Here is an 18,176-nt window from a genome sequence, read left to right as displayed (position 1 = left end):
GGATATGCGTTGGAGAATTGAAGGACAACAGAACACAGCTGCTATAGTTTGACTCTTGTGTTGGCGTTACCCACGACTGGTTGTAGAGGGGGGTTTGTTATCATTCAGGAGTTGCCTTTGAAAGTAGCACTACTAATCTCTTGGATAGAAAATTCTCAGGTGGAAGTCAGTTGCTGTCTGCCATAGGTAATATCTTCCAAGAATCAAGAGTAAGCTTTGAGTCAGTAGGCACAGCATCAGTGGATCTGCAGCGGAAGAATAATTGGGAGTTGCCCTTTAAGGTGCTTTCTTTTACATAGAAAAGAAAAGCAAATTATGTAAATGTGAGATTTAGTCCTCTAAAATACTGAGAACTCAATTGTACAAACATTTCTTTGCCAAGAAACCATGACAAGTTTTACTGTGTTGTTACTTTAACAGTGTTACAATTGCTCAGGCCTTCTGGGTGAGAGGAAGGAAGTGTGGATGTACTGAGTTGATTTTTGTGATGGAGCCCCAGTACAATTAGTGTTCTTACATGTACTAGCTCCAGACAGCACTGCATCTCATGATGCAAGTTGTTTCCTTCAAAAGTTTGTTTTGATTTTGATGCATTTTTATCTTGTGTGCCAGTGTGTGAGAGGAGTCCTCAGGCACCAGTATTTCTTGTAGAAAACTTCAGGTTGACTGAAGTACCTAAACCAGATGTGGCTAATAAATTTATACTGATTTCTCTGGTAGGCACAAACTGATCTCATGTAAACAACACTCAGTTTGTAATCAGTGGCTAAAGAAGATACAACTTGAATACCTTGGCAAGGGATTTAAAACAACCTTTGCATTTAGGGCTAAGACTATCGGTTCCAACTTCAGTTATGGACTGCAGATGGTAGGAGTGAATATGTAGCAGATGGGTAGGACTACAGTATACTAATAAATTTAATGTTAAACATTATGAGTTTTGCTGTTTGGCTTTTTAATTAAGTTTCTACTCAGGGACACTTGCATGGTGGAAAAGATGACTAGTGCTGGATATTGATGGAGATTTATTGCTACAAAGTGGGCTGAGAGTGCATCTTTTGCAGAAAGAATATCATGCTGTAATGTTAATGGTGTAACTTTTCATCAGTACTTCAGAGTCTGTGTGCTGTGCTTTAGGCTGAATAGAAATGTCAACATAGGAGCTGTCAGAGAAAGATTGATGGTTGCCTAATGATGAAAAATTATAAATGATACTAAATTGTGGGATTGTATCCCCAATGTTAAATACTTCATGTACTGATTGAGACTTCATTAGTTTCAATATAGGTCCTTACAGCTGGAAACCACTCTCATTGTTCTCCTTGGTCTTGGATGTTTTCCCTCTATGCTGAAAAAAAGAGCAAGTTACACAGAAATGACTGAGGAGAACCACTCCAGAGTATTTTTGGAACATCAGAATGCTGCTCTTAACTGCTGCTGTGACCACGCTGTTAGGAATGTATGTGCCAACAGAGTCATTGGGTGTAGAGTAGCCCCACTGTTATTTTTCTGGTTTTAGAACAATCCCATGCTCTGCAATCCTCAGTGATGTAAATCAGGCTGTGAAGAAGATGGTGTTAGTAACCTGGGGACAAGGGCTGGCTCTGCAAGAGATGAGTGACAGTTTTAGTTTGTCGCTGTCAGCAAGTAAGGTTAGAAGTGTTTGCCAAACCATTCCTTGCCTAGTAGGTGTACCATGATACCCTGGGTGTACCATAGAGTTAATTTTAGTGTAGGAGCGGGTGAACAAGGTGGGACACTTTTAGATAGGTTCTTTCTGAAGGTTATAAGGTTGGCCTTGAGGTAGCAAGTCAGAAATAAGTAAGTTTGGGGGCTTTCTGAATATGCATATCTCCATGTCTTTCAAGAAAGTGGGAAGTGTTTTCCCTCAGTTGTAGTTGAAACACCTGCCTGGCTGCAATGAGCTGCATGTGTAGTAACCCTGAAACTATGCTGATCCTAAAAAAAATGGTTTGCTTTAGAGCAGAAATTGAAGTAGTCTTCTGTATTCAGGGTTGTTACACTTGAGGGCAGTGGAGCAGGGGTGCAGTTTTCCTGGTTGCTCTTGCCATCACAAAGAGCTATGTTGTGATGAAATGGCTGAGCTGGATGTCTTCATGTACAAATGTTTGTCCCCAGTAGGCAGAACCATGGAACAGTTCTTGTTGGAAGAGATCATTCAGGTCATCTAATCCACCTGTTAACCCAGCACTGCCAGGTCACCACTAAACCATGTCACTGAGTACCACCTCTCAGGCATTTGTGGGTGTCTTGCCTGCTACAGATTTGGAAAAGAGACAAAGCGTGCTATGGAGGTGAGAATTGCAAACACTCCTACAAATGATTAGTGTTCTTGAGAACAGGAAAAAGGAAAACCCCCTAAAATTCTTTGCAATTGGTTATACATTTGAAATGTTTTGCACAGAGATAATTGTAGCAAGTTTGCTGATGACACCAAGCTGTGTGGTGCAGCAGACATGCTGGAGGGCAGGAATGCCACCCAGAGGCATCTGGACAGGCTGGGGAGGTGGGCACAAGCCAACCTCAGGTTCAACAAGACCAAGTGCAAGGTCCTGCAGCTGGGTCGAAGCAATGCCAAGCACAAATGCAGGCTGGGCAGTGAGTGGCTGGAGAGCAGCCCTGAGGAGAGGGACTTGGCGGTGCTGCTGGAGGAGAAGCTCAACATGAGCCAGCAGTGTGCACTTGCAGCCCAGAAAGCTGAGCAGAGGATGCTCAGAGGGCTGCTGCAGCTCTCTGATGAGGATAGATTCAAAGAGTTGGGGCTGTTGAGTCTGGAGAGGAGGAGGCTCCCAGGTGACCTTGTGGCCTTTCAGTATCTGAAGGGAGCCTACAAAATAGCTGGGGAGGGACTTTTTAGGCTGTCAGGGAGTGCCAGGAGTGGGGGGAATTGAGCAAAGCTGGAGGTGGGGAGAGTCAGGCTGGCCGTGAGGAGGAAGTTGTTGAGCATGAGAGTGGTGAGAGACTGGAATGGGTTGCCCAGGGAGGTGGTTGAGGCCCCATGGCTGGAGGTGTTTAAGGCCAGGCTGGCTGAGGCTGGATGTTAGGAGGAAGCTGTAGCCAGGGAGAGTAATTGACATTGGAATGGGCTACCCAGGGAGGTGATGGAGTTGCTGTCCTTGGAGGTGCTCAAGCAAAGCCTGGATGAGGCACTTAGTGCCATGGTCTGGTTGGCTAGGGCTGGGTGCTAGGTTGGAGTGGGTGATCTTGGACGTCTCTTTCTATTAACCTAAGCAGTTTGAGATTGCTGATGTCCTGAATAGACAAGTATCAGGGTTAGGAGTTGGCTCAGAATGTTGTCACCAGGAAATTCTCTTCAGGATAATTTGTTCCTGGTGTCCTCATGCCAGATTCTTTAGCATAGTGAGCAGAATGGCATCATTTCCATCTGTTCTTGTGAAAGTACTGCTACAAAAGAAAATGGCAAGATGGTTGGATACTTCTGAGTGGATGTGATCCATAGTGACAGTTAATCTGTCCCCTGAGAGCAGGGTGAAAAACTGACACCGCTCCGTACACTGGATTGTGACCCTTCGTACTTTGGATCCCGACGGTTCTGGTGTCCCCTTCATAACACAGCTGTTGGAGTGAGTCCAGATGAGGATCACAAAGGTAATCCTCTGCTGTGAGGATAGGCTGAGGGACTGGGGTGGTTCATCCTGGAGAAGAGAAGGCTCCAAGGGGACCTTAGGGCTGCCTTCCAGTATGTGAGGAAGGCTGGACAGGGACTTTTTATAAAGCAGTCTAGCAACAGGACAAGGGAGAATGGTTTTAAGCTGAGGAAGAGTAGGGTTAGACTGGATTTTAGGAAGAAGATCTTCAGCATGAAAGTAGTGAGACAGGAATAGGCTGCCCAGGGAGGCTGTGGATACCTCCTCCTTAGGAGTGTACAAGGCCAGGTTGGATGAGGCCTTGAGCAGCCAAGTCTGGTTGAGAGACTTCCCTGTCCCATGGCAGGAGGTTGGATTAGAGGATCTCTAAGGTCTCTTCCAACCCAAACCATTCTATGATTTTAACAGGAGAAGACAAATAGTTGGGAAGTTCTTTCTCAGCTTCAGAGGCCTTACATGTAGCAACTTTCCAAAGTCATGCAGATGTTTGTTTAGAGAGATCAGCATCTTTCAAAAACCTGTTTTGGCTTCTACAGGCACCTCTTGAAACTGCTGAAACAGACAACCTTTTTTCCTACCTAAAGTTCATGATGAGGATTTACTCCCCCAAATATGTTAGATTTTGAGAACAGAGAAGTACTCTAAAAAGGTAATGTTAATAACTGGGTTTCCCCCATAAAAAGTGTTGATTTAAGGTTAATGTGGTGTGTTCCCCCAGGTCATCTTTAGTGTGAAGTCATAGAATCACGGGATTACAGAATGGTTTAGGTTGGAGAGGACCTCAAAGATCACCCAGTTCCAACCCCCTGCCATAGGCAGGGACACCTCCCACTAGAGCAGGCTGCCCAGGTCCAAATTTCATGCTGCATATAGCTCATCATTTACAATACTGAGGAGGAATTTGCATTTCCTTTGGGCAACAGCCACAAGTTAAGGGTAAGTTTGCCAGGTGATGGGATGCAGGCTGCCACAAGGAGGAAGTCACTGCCAAAGACGTTTCTGGTGGAGGAAGTGTCCACGTCAGATACTTTCAATAATGTTGAAAATCAGAATAGTTTTGATTGGAAAAGACTTCTGAGTTTACTGACTCCAACCTTCAATACCAGCATGGTCATTAAACCATGTCCCAAAGTGCCATCATGTCCACACAGTTTGTTTTTTAACACCTCCAGGGATGGGGACTCCACCACCTCCCTTGGCAGCCTATTCCAATCCCTGACCACTCTTGGGGCAGACACATTCTTCCTAATCTCCAACCTAAATCTCCCCTGGCAAAATTTTAGCTCTTTCTCCTCATTTTATCACGTGGTATTAGAATCAGTCAGGGTTGGAAGGCACCACAAGGATCATCTAGTTCCAACCCCCCTGCCGTGGCCGGGGACACCTCACACTAGATTAAGCTAAGGGGAAGGAACCAACCCCCGCCTGGCTCCACCCTCTTTTCAGGAGGTTGTAGAGAGCAATGAGCTCTCCCCTCAGCCTCCTTTTTCCCATACTAAACACCCCCCAGTTCCCTCAGCTGCTCTTCCCCACACCTCCAGACCCTTCATCAGCTTTGTTACTTTTCTCTGGACACTTCCAGCAACTCAAATATGTAGTTCAAGATCTGCTTTCACTGTCTGTTGTTAATGGAGTGCTAGAAACATTTTAATGAGAAATAAAAGTTTCTTACCTTAGTGTAACTACTTCTGGTTCTTAAGATCTGGTGATGATATTTTTTTTCTGCTGAGACAAAAAAAAAGAACAACAACCCAAAAAGGGGCAGTTTCACACTTGAGCTGTGCAAGCAGCAGTCGAAGCAGGAAGATGCAATCACGGATGTGGGTTCCAGCTAGCTGCTGCACAGGAGAACAGCGCTGCTGGCACTGCTCTCCGTGATGAATCCAGAGGAGCAAACTGTAACCTGGCTTATTTCCTTAGGAGTTTTAAATTCCCCTAAGAAAATAGTAGAGGATCCAGGAGAGTTCCTGAAAACTTCTCTGAAAGATGGGACTGTGCTTTGTAAACTCATTAATCGGCTTCTTCCAGGATCTGCAGAGAAGGTAACTCTTTAAGCTGTATTTAGCTAGCCTGAGAAGGAGCACTGCTCAGTAAAACGCTGCTCTGGTTATCTCAGGGTATGGTTTGCTTTGGTGAGATGAATTAGGAGCCCCAGAAAGCCTCATTGCTGTCTACAACTCCTTGAAGGGAGGCTGTAACTAGGTGGGGGTTGGTCTCTTCTGCCAGGCTACCAGCAACAGAACAAGGGGACACAGTCTCAAGTTGTGCCAGGGGAGGTCTAGGCTGGATGTTGGGAAGTTGTTGGCAGAGAGAGTGATTGGCGTTGGAATGGGCTGCCCATGGAGTTGCTGTCCCTGGAGGTGTTGAAGCCAAATCTGGCTGGGGCACTTAGTGCCGTGGTCTGGTTGATTGGTTAGTGCTGGGTGCTAGGTTGGCCTGGATGATCTTGGAGGTCTCTTCCAACCTGGTTGCTTCTATGATTTTATGAAATGTTGTACCTTTCAGTTGCTGCTATCTGACAGCAAAGCATGGCTGCAGCTTTAATTCTTTGAGTTTGCCTTTATATCGGGAACAAAACCCTGAGAGGTCCCAGCTGGCCAAGCTGCACCCCAGTCAGCAGCAGGAAGTACTGTGATCTCTGCTCAGCATCGTGGTTTCGAGTAGAGGGAGGTGCAGTTTGCCTTGTGTTTACTTAAATACCATCAACTACAACTGTAAAAAACATTCACTCCAGAGCTTTTACTGTGAAACACTGTGAAATGCACTAGAGGAGCAGATTAGATGATGAATAAATCATAAACCCTGTGTCCATGCCACTCTGAGCTGTCCGAAGTCCATCAAATCCATTGGTACTGAAGACATTTAAGCCATGCCAAGCACCTCCCTGTTAGTTTTCAGGCTGTGTGATAAGTAACTGCAGGAGAACAAAAGAAAAGGGGAAGGAATGCAATGAGAGATGGGAAATGGCACCAGAGGAGAGAAGCTGTTTAATTAATAAGTAAATAAAGCCAGGTTCTCAGCCTGTAAAACAGGAGTAACAAATCAGTTTTGCTAGCTCCTTACACGTGGTAACTGGGGGCACTGTGTTCTTAAAGGCCACCACTTTCCCTCTGTCACTTGGGGCACTGTCATATGTTGACATTCAAAACAAGATGCCGACCATCTCGATGTGTGCATCACTTCCTGCAGTGGCTCTTTTCTTCCTGCTTCAACAGCTTGCCTGCCACCCCCACCCGCCCCCTTCAGAAGCTTCCCTAATTCAGTATAAAACGCACATGTCAATATTCAGGCAGGCCTGAACAGAGGCTACACGGGAGGGAAGGCAATGATCTCAGTGCTTTTTTTCCTTCTTTAGTATTGCTTGGAGCCTAAAAATGAAGCTGATTGCATCAGTAACATCCAAGAGTTCTTGAAAGGCTGTGCAGCCCTTAAAGTGGAGGTAAGTCAACTTAGATCCTTCCTTTTATTGTCATGACATGCTTGTTTAATCAGCCTTCTGAAAGGGAGCCAGATACCAGAGGGATGAAATGGCTACTCATCCCTCATCTTTTCTATTCATGACATAAATGAGAGCTAGGGGAATTTAATGTTCTGGCTGGAGAAACTGGGAGCAGAATGTATTGACTGTGAGCTTAATCAGATGTCTTCTTGTCAAAACAAGCCAACCTAAATGGTCAGGTAGAAATGGGTTTGAGATGACCTATATGGTCAGGTAGAAATGGGTTTGAGACCAAGCTATGTGGTCAGGTAGAAATGGATTTGAGACAACCTAAATGGTCAGGTAGAAATGGGTTTGAGACCAAGCTGTGTGGTCAGGTAGAAATGGAATTGAGACAACCTAAATGGTCAGGTAGAAATGGGTTTGAGACCAAGCTGTGTGGTCAGGTAGAAATGGAATTGAGACAACCTAAATGGTCAGGTAGAAATGGGTTTGAGACCAAGCTGTGTGGTCAGGTAGAAATGGAATTGAGACAACCTAAATGGTCAGGTAGAAATGGGTTTGAGACCAGGATATATGGTCAGGTAGAAATGAGTTTGAGACCAAGATACATGATCAGGTAGAAATGAGTTTAAGACAACCTAAATGGACAGGTAGAAATGGGTCTGAGACAAAGCTATATGGTCAGCTGCAGCAACAACAGAAGGTTTGCCTGCCAAAGTTCAAGCATCCTGGACCTGTTTACCTTTCTGTTTGTTTGGTTGTGGGTTTTTTTTCATTATGAGAGAGAAAGTATTGCAGATTTTAGCCTTGCTTTGATATGAAGGTGAAATATTCTCAGTACTGCAGAAATTTTCATCCCCTTCCAAATGTTGCGTGAGATTCTGCCAAACACATTGCATTAAACTGACCCTTGCACATAAAAGCAATCCTAATAAAGACAAAAAGCACATTTTTTTCCCCCAGTGGCTATTCCTGATCCTATCCATATACTGATTCTTATGCTTAAGCATAGCTCAGGTTTGCAGGCTCAGTTGCTGATCCTGCAGCTGAGCTGATCACCTCAGAGCTCAGCTAATTTTGCCATCATGGGCTTTTTTACTAAGTGCATGAGGATTAAAAAATGCAAAGACTTTTGTTTCTACAGTCAAAATGAAACCTGTAGCTGGGAGCTGTCACTGTCTCATTTGAAATATGCTGGGTGCTATGGAAAGGAAAAAAAAATGCATTCTGAAGACAAATCCTGCCAGAAGCAGGGACATCATCCTTGGGCATCACATAGAATCAACCAGGTTGGAAGAGACCTCCAAGATCAGGAGACTGAGAGGGGACCTACCTAAAAGGAGGTTGTAGTGAGGCTGGAGCTGGTCTCTTCTCCCCAGTTACTAATGGTAGGACAAGAGGAAATGGCCTCAAGTGGCATCAGGGGAGGTTTAGGTTGGCTGTTGGGAGAAAGTTCTTCCCTGAGTGGGTGGTCAGGCACTGGAACAGGCTGTCCAGGGAGGTGGTGGAGTCACCATCCTTGGACGTGTTTAAAAGGAGAGTGGATGTGCTGGAGGCTATGGTCTAGTGATGAAGGCTGCTGGGATGAAGGTTGGACCAGATGATCCTGGTGGTCCTTTCCAACCATAGCAATTCATAGTGATTAGATGTTGTGCTGAGGGATTTGGTTTGGTCAGGGACTTGTCAGTGTGAAACTCATGATTGGACTCAAGGATCTTGAAGGTCTGTTCCAAGCTAAGAAATTCTGTGATCATCCAGTCCAACCTATCACCCAGCCCTATCCAATCAACTAGACCATGGCACTAAGTGCCTCTTAGAATATTCAATGAGAAAAGTCCAACCCATGGTAGCTCAGTTCCTGTGTTTTGCCTTTGAAGGTCTAAACAAGCAAAGAGCCTTTCTCTTCAGAATCTTTTAGCTAAGCAGAGTGAAAATTTGCTTGTTCCAGAGCTGTTTCAGCAGCCTGTTGTTTCCCAGTAATGCATTTCTCAGAGCCTGCTGCTGCAGCAGCCTGGTTTAAGGAGGAATTGATCTGTGGAGTCACTGAAGGCCTGTCACAGCAGAAATCAGTTGTTGCCAGTCTTCTGGAACTGGCCTTGGCATTGTCTCCATTTTCCAGGGAGTTTATTTTTCAGCAAAAAACTAATCATAATGGTTTGTGTTGGGAAACATTAACATAACCAGTCTAAACCAGCCTGATCTGGATCAGGAACAGTGTGGGCAGCAGGACAAGGGAGGTTATTCTGCCCCTGGACTCAGCACTGGTCAGGCCACACTTTAAGTGCTGTGTCCAGTTTTGGGCTCTTCAATTCCAGAGAGATGTTGAGGTATTGGAAGGTTTCCAGAGAAAGGCAATGAAGCTGGTGAGGGGCCTGGATTGGATAGGGCTGGGTGCTAGGTTGGACTGGATGATCTCAGAGGTCTCTTCCAACCTGGTTGATTCTATGATTCTAGGAAAAGGTAAGACAAAGGAACAATTCTCAACTGCTGTGTTTTAATATCTCACAGTTTTGAAGGACACTTCTGCAATACTTTAGCCACACTCCACTGTTTTCAGACACTGGGACCTAGCAAGGTTGTGTCCAGCTCAGAATGTGTTCAGTTCAAAATGGTCCTCCCTGTGCCTTTACCTCCTGGATTTGATTCAAGGAAAAAAAAAAACAAACCTGACTTCTTTTTAAGTCTGATTTATAACCCTGAAATATTCTGACCCTCGTAATTTCTCCAGTGCTCCCCTGGTTGCCCTGGCCTTGGTTGCTGTGAAAGGAGACCTGAGAAGCTGATTTAAAAGCTGAAATCTCTCAAGTTTATGTTTTGCAGTGAAATGAAAATGATTTATTTCTATGGTTTTTTTTCCAAATTATGAAATGATATTACGACACCAACTGAAGGCAGAAACTTTGCTTCTTCATAGCTCCACTCTGTAGCCTCAGGCAGAGGAACACTTAAGGTAGGACAGCTGAGATGGTGGCACAAGTAAGCTCATGCTGCCCTCTGGCTCTTCTCTGGCTGTAGTGTCAGCTTTTCTGAGTGCTCTGAAGTCAAAGCCAGAGGACACATGAATACTTTCTGCCATCTGTTCCTCTAAATGCTGCCCTGTTTGGACAATCTAAAAATCATAGAATGAACCTGGATGAGCTTGGAGCTCTTTTCCAACCTGTCTAACCTATCACCCAGCCCTAGCCAACCAGACCATGGCACTAAGTGCATCGTCCAGCCTTTGCTTCAACACCTCCAGGGACTGTGACTCCACCACCTCCCTGGGCAGCCCATTCCAATGCCAATCACTCTCTCTGACAACAACTTCCTCCTCACATCCAGCCTAGACCTCTCCTGGCACGACTCCAGACTGTGTCCCCTTCTGTTGCTGCTTGCCTGACAGAAGAGCCCAACCCTCACCTGGCTACAGCCTCCCTTCAGGTACTTTTAGACAGCAATGAGCTCTGCCCTGAGCCTCCTCTTCTGCAGGCTGCACACCCCCAGCTCCCTCAGCCTCTCCTCACAGGGCTGTGCTGCAGGCCCCTCCCCAGCCTTGCTGCCCTTTTCTGGACACATTCCAGCACCTCAACATTTCTCTTGAATTGAGGAGCCCAGAATTGGACATAGTAGTCAAGGTAGCATTAACTCTCTCATGCCTGATGCTGTTTGCCTTGGGAAGGGCCACTACCTCTCAGAGGAGGTTCCTCTGTAGCACATTTATTCTGAAAGCAGGCTTGGAGCATCAGAACAGGCAGGGAGCCTTCTGTTTCCAAGATTTGTTGGCAAGGAAGTTGCAGTGATCCAGTGTTATGTCGAAGGCAGATGAGTATAAGACAGAAAAATCTGTTCTGCTGCAGTAACCTAGCTGGAGAAAGGAGAAACATCAGGAAAGCTCTTGGCTTAATGAGTTCTAATTCCCTGATTGTCACCCTGCTGCTTATCCAGACCTTGGATTTGTCAGAAAATTCCTAATGCTTCTGTCAAATTCTGCCTTTCTCCAAATGCCAGAGGAGCTGGGGGTGTGCAGCCTGCAGAAGAGGAGGCTCAGGGCAGACTTTATTGCTGTCTGCAGCTACCTGAAGGGAGGCTGTAGCCAGGTGGGGTTGGGCTCTGCTGCCAGGCAAGCAGCAGTAGAACAAGGGGACACAGTCTCAAGTTGTGGCAGGGGAGGTCTAGGCTGAATGTTAGGAGGAAGTTGTTGTCAGAGAGAGTGATTGGCATTGTAATGGGCTGCCCAGGGAGGTGGTGGAGGCCCTGTCCTGTAGGTGTTGAAGCCAAGCCTGGCTGAGGCACTTAGTGCCATGGTCTGGTTGGTTGGCTAGGGCTGGGTGATGGGTTGGACTGGATGATCTTGGAGGTCTCTTCCAACCTGGTTGCTTCTATGATTCTGTATATCCTGACCCTGGATCTGAGGCCAGTTCTTCTTGAGACTGACAAGAGCATGTTAAGGTCAGAGATTCTGTTCCTAATGTAAATGTGAGCAAAACTGCTCGCAGCTTCTACTCTGGATGCTGCCTTGTGTAAAACAGCACCATCACAGGGTCAAGAGGAGGGCAAAAAAGCTGGTTAAGAGTCTGAAGAACAGGTCTAGTGAGGAGCAGATGAGGGAACTGGAGTTGTTTAGTCTGGAAAAGAGGAGGCCTAGGGAGACCTTGTGGTTCTCTATAACTCCCTGATAAGAGGTTGGAGCCACATGAGGCCCAACCTCTTCTCCCTAGTAACGAGTGATAGGATGAGAGGAAATGCCAAATTGCCCCAGGGGAGGTTTAGGTTGGACATTAAAAAAAACTTTTCTACTGAAAGGGTGCTCAAGACTGGAATGAGCTCTCCAGGGAGGTGATTAAATCCTCCATCTCTGGACACGTTGAAAAAGAGGCAGAGATTTGGTGTTGAACGACATGGTTTAGCACCAGCCTTGCTAGAATTAGAGAACAGTTGGACTTGGTGATCTTGAGTATCTTTTCCAACCAAAATGATTCTGTGAATTTCAAGCAGGAAAAAAACTTCAGCTCTGACATTAGCATCCCATCTTGGCATCCCCATGGCTTCTTTGTACACTGCCAAAGCAGTGCTTACTTTCATACTATACCTTCAATTGGTTGTCTTAAGATGTTTGTAGAGCTGCCCTTTTGGTGCTGAATACAGCAGTGGGCATTGCTAGTGTGCAGTGGTCAGTGTGGAAGGTCAGGTTTCCAACAGCTTCTGGTTGAAAACCAATTCCCATCTCCCACTGCATGGAAGTAGGTGGGCATGCAAAGTGGTTCCTCCTGCAGAGCTACACACACATACTTCCCTCCTACCCTTCTTTGTTGTCCTGGTAACTCGGTCTTGGGAAGTGGAGGAAGGACACAGTGAGGCAACTTCTCCTGTTTTACAGGAACAGGGAAGCATTTGGACATAGTGGAAGGGAAGCAGAAGGGCACTCTGACCTTCTTGCTTCAAAGTGGCTCCATTAGGTTGGCAACAGCTTTACAGGCTGGTGGTGTGAGCTGGAAGAATCTGTTTCCTTGCAGGATATAAATAATCAGACTCTTCCTTAGCTGTTTCAAATATTTTAGTCCTAAAAAGGAAGGCTTGCATGGGAATCAACATCTTCTAACTAGACAAATAACTGTGGTGAGGTGAAACAATGAGATGTGGCCTAAAATGTCCAGCTGCTTTTCTGTGCTAGAACTTGATCCGAGTCACAAATATGTCCACCAGGCCAGCTCTGCTGAGGCAGACTGATAGCCAGAGGGCACGGACACCTCTTTGGACCTTTGGTGGATTCTTTGGTGGTTTGGACTGGTGGACAGTGCAGATAACCTGACTGTGCTTCACTTTACATTGTAGCTTCAGCCTCTGAGCTGTATGCATGACCCAAAATCTGGCCAAGTGAATGAGTACTGCTGAGGCAGCAAGAGCTGGATGGAGAGGAGGCAACAGGTTCAGTCCTGATGGCCAGGTGGAGTCCAGTGCAGAAGATACAGGGGAAAGAACATGAGGAAACAGAAATTAGGTAGACAGCTCCTGGCCTAGCCTGTCCTAGAGGGCAGAAATGGGATCTGTTAGTCTTTTTGCTCTTGACACCACTGTGCATGGCTCAATAGCCAAGCATCATTTACTGCTGCAGAAGCACAAAACCTTCATTCAGCAGCAGCATTTTATTGCTGATATGACCACAATACTTCTTGCCAGGGGCTGGATTTTGTGAATGAGGAATGGTGTCTGAAAGGCAAATCAATAGCTGGATTCAACCTGCCTGTCCAGAATGATTGTAGAGCATGTGGTATGTCACTGCCATCGTGGGCTGAACTGACACCACTTCTGCAGCTGGAGGTGCTTGCAACCTTCAACTGTGCCAGGATCCAGGGTGTGTTTCACTCAAGCATAAGGAAAAGCTTCTTCACACTGAAGGTGCTGGAGCACTGGACCAGGATGCCCAAAGAAGCTGTGCAGTCTTATCTCTGGAGACTTTGAAAACCCACCTAGACGTGTTCCTGTGCAGCTTTTAGCAGGAGGGTTGGGCTAGATGATCTCTGGAGGTGCCTTCCAACCGCCACCATTAGCAGATGAATAATGATCACTCCATCCATGTGCTCCCAAAGCCTTCACTGCTTTGGCTTTGCTCCAGAGCATTGCTACCTTTCCTAGCTGTGTGATCTCAAAAATGAGAGCTCCTGCCCTGGACTGACCAGCACAAGCACTGGGGAATGGGTATGTCTGAATTCAGGCTGATGCACTGTCCCAGTGACCTCTGTCTCTCTCTCTCTGAGACCTCTGTGGCCCTGCCTGGGGTTGGGCCACGTGGGTGTCACTACAGTGCTTCCTTCCCTTGCCCCTCACTCCAAGAAGGACATCGAAGTGCTAGGGCAGGTCCAGAGAAGGCCAAGGAAGCTGTTAAAGGGTCTGGAGAACAGGTGTGGTGAGGAGCAGCTGAGGGAACTGGGGTTGTTCAGTGTGAAGAAGAGGAAGCTGAGTGGAGACCTTCTCACTGTCTATGTCCTACAGCTCCCTGAAAGGAGGCTGGAATGAGGTGGGGCTTGGTCTGTTCAGCCAAGTAACAAGAGACGGAACAAGAGGAAATGACAGGATATTAGGGATTGGAAGGGACCCAAGGAGGTCATAGAGTCCAACCTCCCTGCCAGAGCAGGATCATACAATCTAGCACAGATCACACAGGAACACATCCAGACAGGCCTTGAAAGGCTCCAGAGAAGGAGACTCCACAACCTCTCTGGACAGCCTGTGCCAGTGCTCTGGGACCCTTACAGTAAAGAAGTTCCCCCTTGTGAAATGGTTTCAGGTTGCACCAGGGGAAGTTTAGGTTGTCTCTTAGGAACAATGTCTTTCTTGCAAGAGTGGTCAGACATTGGAACAGGCTGCCCAGGGAGGTGATGGAATCACCATCTCTGGAGCTGTTCAAAAAAACACGTGGACCAGGCACTCTGAGACATGTTTTAATGGCCACGGTGGTCTTGGGTTGGTGGCTTGACAGTCTTAGAGATAGGCATTTCCAAGCTTAATGATTCTATCCCATTCCTATTCTATTCTCTAGTCTAGTCTCTAGAATATTGTCTGTTCTGTTCCATTCTCTCCCTTCCCTCTCCCTTCCCTCTCTCTTCTCCCCTCTCCCTTCCCTCTCTCTTCTCCCCTCTCCCTTCCCTCTCTCTTCTCCCCTCTCCCTTCCCTCTCTCTTCTCCCCTCTCCCTTCCCTCTCTCTTCTCCCCTCTCCCTTCCCTCTCTCTTCTCCCCTCTCCCTTCCCTCTCTCTTCTCCCCTCTCCCTTCCCTCTCTCTTCTCCCCTCTCCCTTCCCTCTCTCTTCTCCCCTCTCCCTTCCCTCTCTCTTCTCCCCTCTCCCTTCCCTCTCCTCTCCTTCTCTGTTCTCCTCTCTGCTCTATCCCACTCTGTTGGGGATCGCACGCCGCAGCCCGCTGCCACGCCAGGGTGCCCGGGGATGGTCGTGCTCTGCGGCAGCGTTTCCCGGGCAGACGGGCAGCGGCGGTAGCTGCTCCGTGCTCGCAGTGGTGAGGCTGTGCTGTCTCCTGAGCTCTGCCTCATCTACAGGCCCTTCTGCGGCTCTTTTCTCCTCCATGGGGCAGAATTGCCGCTATTGCCATTCCGTTACTCTGTTTTTTTCCTTTCTTTTCCTACACTTTCCTCGTCACTTTTCCTTTTATATTTTCTTCTTTCCTTTTTTTTTTCTTTCCTTTTTTTTTCTTACTACCTTTTTTCCTTTCTTCTAACCCCTCATTCTTAGTTTACTTTTCTCCTTCCCTCCCCACCGTTCCGTCCCTTTCCCTTCCCTTCTCTGGTTTTATTTTCCCTCCCCACCCCATGTATTTACTTCTTCCCTTTCCCTTCACACTTTTTCTTCCCTTTTCATTTCTCTTCGTTACTCCTTCCCCACTTTTCCTTTCCTCTTCCCTTCCTTGATATACTTTTTTCCTGTTCCCTCCCTTGGCCTTTTTTCTCTTTCTCCTTTGTTATCTCTTTCCCTTCTCCCCCTCCTCTCCTCCCCGGAGCCGCTCGGCGTCTCCCGGCCGCGGCCGGCGGAGGAAGCAGCGACCTCAGCGTCCCTCCACGTCCCGCAGCGAGCGGCGGCGGGGCGGAGCGGGGCGGCGGCACCGCCTGTCACTTCCTTCTCTTCCCCTTCCCTTCCCCGCGCCGCGATCCGGCTCCGGGTCAGAGCCGCAGCGGCCGCCCCGCGGACCGCAGCACCACCCGCCGCTGCTGCCGCCATGTCCCGGGGCTGCGCGACCGCTCGCCCGCCGCTGTGAGTACCGACCGCACCGGCAACCGCCGCGGCCCCAGCCCCGGCCTAGCCGGCGGCCCATCCTCCGGCAGCCTCGCCGGTGCCACCGGCTGTGCCCCTGACCGATCCTCCGGGGTGTCGCCAGGCAGCCCGCGCTAGCAGCTCTCCCGGACGTCACCCTCACCGGGCAGCTGTCTCTCCCCATCGGGTGCTGCCCCCACCGGGCAGCGCGCTCTCTAGTGTCACCCCCATCGGGTGTCACCGCCACCGGGCAGCTCTGACGGGTGTTACCCCACCGGGCATCTCCCCTGGATGTCCCACAGATGTTGGCGCAGGTGAATCACGGCGTATTGCTGCCGACGAACCAAGCCCGGCTTGGAGGGTGACAGCGGGACCGAAGATGCGGATCTGGGGCTGTCTGTGCCGCTGGCAGCGGAGGGCTGGTTCTGTAGCTGGAAAACGGCTCACCAGCGCTGGTCTGCATCTTTCCCGTTTTGGCATCGCCGGCAGAGTCTCTCTGCTCCTCCTGGAGGCAGAGGGCAGCCTGGCCGAGAGCAGCCGGGTTGGCAAGCGGGCGGAATGCAGGCGTTGTGGGCACTTGGAGCAGCCGTGGGACCGTCTGGCTCCAGCCCTTGTCCTCGAGTTGGGATAAAGGATCGCGGTCGCATCGAGCTCTGGGTTTTGCCCTCAGCTTGACGTCTGCCAGGATTTTGCCTGAGCGTGGGAGTGGTTTGTGGGGGATAACAGAGGTTGGGCTCACAGCACAGATTCCCCTAACTTTTCAGCACCTCCCGTCTTGGTATTGGCATTTTGGGTGCTGATAATTTGCTATAGACATCTGGGCTTGGCTTTTCGTCCTTCCTGTGAAGCTGGGTGCTCTTCTAGTCTTCTGCAAGCCCCGGGCCCTCCTCGTTCTGTCTGTCTGTCTGAGGGCTGGTGGGGCGGCAGTGCAGGTTTTCTCTCTCCTGATGCCCGAGGGAGCAGCCGGAGTGTTTCACTAAGGGGAGCTGCAGCCTGCGATACTGGAAGTCAGAAAAAGATGTGAATGGAGATTCTCAGCTGACAGCCATAGATCTTAGTGAGGTTTTACAGATGTCCTCCAGGTCTACCACGACCTAAAAGCCAAAGAAGCCATTCCCCCTCTGTTTGTCTTATAGTCTTTAAGCTTGTCTTTTCAGTTAGGAGTGGAGTTATGGATGGATCCTGCTAGAGAAAGTGATTTGTAGCTCATAAATGAGGACTTTTCCTGATGATGAATTTACCCTGGAACAAGCTGCAGAGTATATTTACATTGCAGTAGCAGATCCAGAGGAGTTTCCCACATAGTCATCATCCCACAGTAGCTATTCCAGACAATTTCTTCATGAAGAAAAATCCTAAAATTGTTGTTTGCTTTCCTCTAAGATTTTTTTTTTTTAGTCTAGCCTTTCCACCACCATTTTCCTCTGGACTTTGTCAGTCTGATGGCTCTGAGCTTACAGCTATGCCTGAAGGATCAGGGATGGGTTTGACTACTTTGGTCCTTTAAAAAGAAGCATAGCAACAAGCTGCCCTTTGCTCAAGGCAGGACTTGTTTTTCTGGACTTACTGAAATGGAAGAGAAAGGCTGTGACTGAGAAAACGACACACCAGAGAGATGCACGCAGACATCCCAGCCTCCCTGTTTACTTTCCACTCCTGCTTGGTGGGAGGAGGAGAAGGAGGAGGAGGGTGAAGGTGGGTTGCTGTAACCTTGCATCCTCCAGCAGCTGCCAGCAGGGTCAGCGCACACCCCGGCTCTCCGTTACCGTCTCCCTTTCCACAGAGATGCTAACGTCGCTGCTCAGGGCTGGAGGCTGCGCACAGGTAGCATTGGAAGCAACTGCAAGGCAGGAAAACTAGCTCAGGCACCAGCTGGCAGAGGGGATGGGGTCTGTGTGGTCCAAAGGAGCAAACCTGAACTGCTGCCAGCAATAAAGCAGCTCAGAAGCAGCCTGAGGTAGATGGGCACGTCCCCAAAGTTGTTGTGACTGATTCTAATATTCATAATGACAGCAGACTGCTTCCCCTCGGAGTTCAGTTGCTTTAGGGTGATACCTTTCTCCCAGTATTGAATTGCTGAGTCCTTTTGTAATCATATTCTTAACAAAGAAGCAGCCTTTGTGCTGCCTGTGGTGGACTTTGCTGCTGTGCTGGTGTCTCTGTCAGAAGGAAGAGATGCGGTGAGCACCCAGGGCTGCATAAGAGCCCAGTCCCCTTCCTATTTGAAATATGCCAAATATTCTCAAGCAGCTTTATGTGGAAAGTAAGGAAGGGCTGGCTTAAAGGGCAGTGCTGCCCTAAAGGTGATTGAGGCTTGTGTACTTATTTAGCAGGATACACTACGTAGATGGCAGGCACCAGCTACTTAACA

The 18,176-nt window shown here is 48.2% G+C and overlaps 1 protein-coding gene across 3 annotated transcripts in view; it reads left to right on the top strand.

The window, feature by feature from the left end:
- Nucleotides 1-5,506: 5,506 nt before the first annotated feature.
- Nucleotides 5,507-18,176, top strand: part of ARHGEF6 (Rac/Cdc42 guanine nucleotide exchange factor 6) — a 61,425-nt gene continuing 48,755 nt past the window's right edge. The window contains exons 1-2 of one of the 3 annotated variants that reach the window (XM_064159152.1): nt 5,507-5,671; nt 6,985-7,068. In XM_064159152.1, coding sequence (XP_064015222.1) covers nt 5,507-5,671; nt 6,985-7,068 — 249 coding nt within the window. Of the gene's footprint in view, nt 5,672-6,984; nt 7,069-15,566; nt 15,806-18,176 lie in introns of those variants that run through there. The other 2 variants (XM_064159151.1, XM_064159150.1) reach the window with 2 other exon arrangements.

Source organism: Pogoniulus pusillus, chromosome 19 (assembly GCF_015220805.1).
Source record: "Pogoniulus pusillus isolate bPogPus1 chromosome 19, bPogPus1.pri, whole genome shotgun sequence".
In the NCBI taxonomy this organism is placed as follows: Eukaryota; Metazoa; Chordata; class Aves; order Piciformes; family Lybiidae; genus Pogoniulus; species Pogoniulus pusillus.
This window is presented reverse-complemented; position numbering and strand designations above follow the sequence as displayed.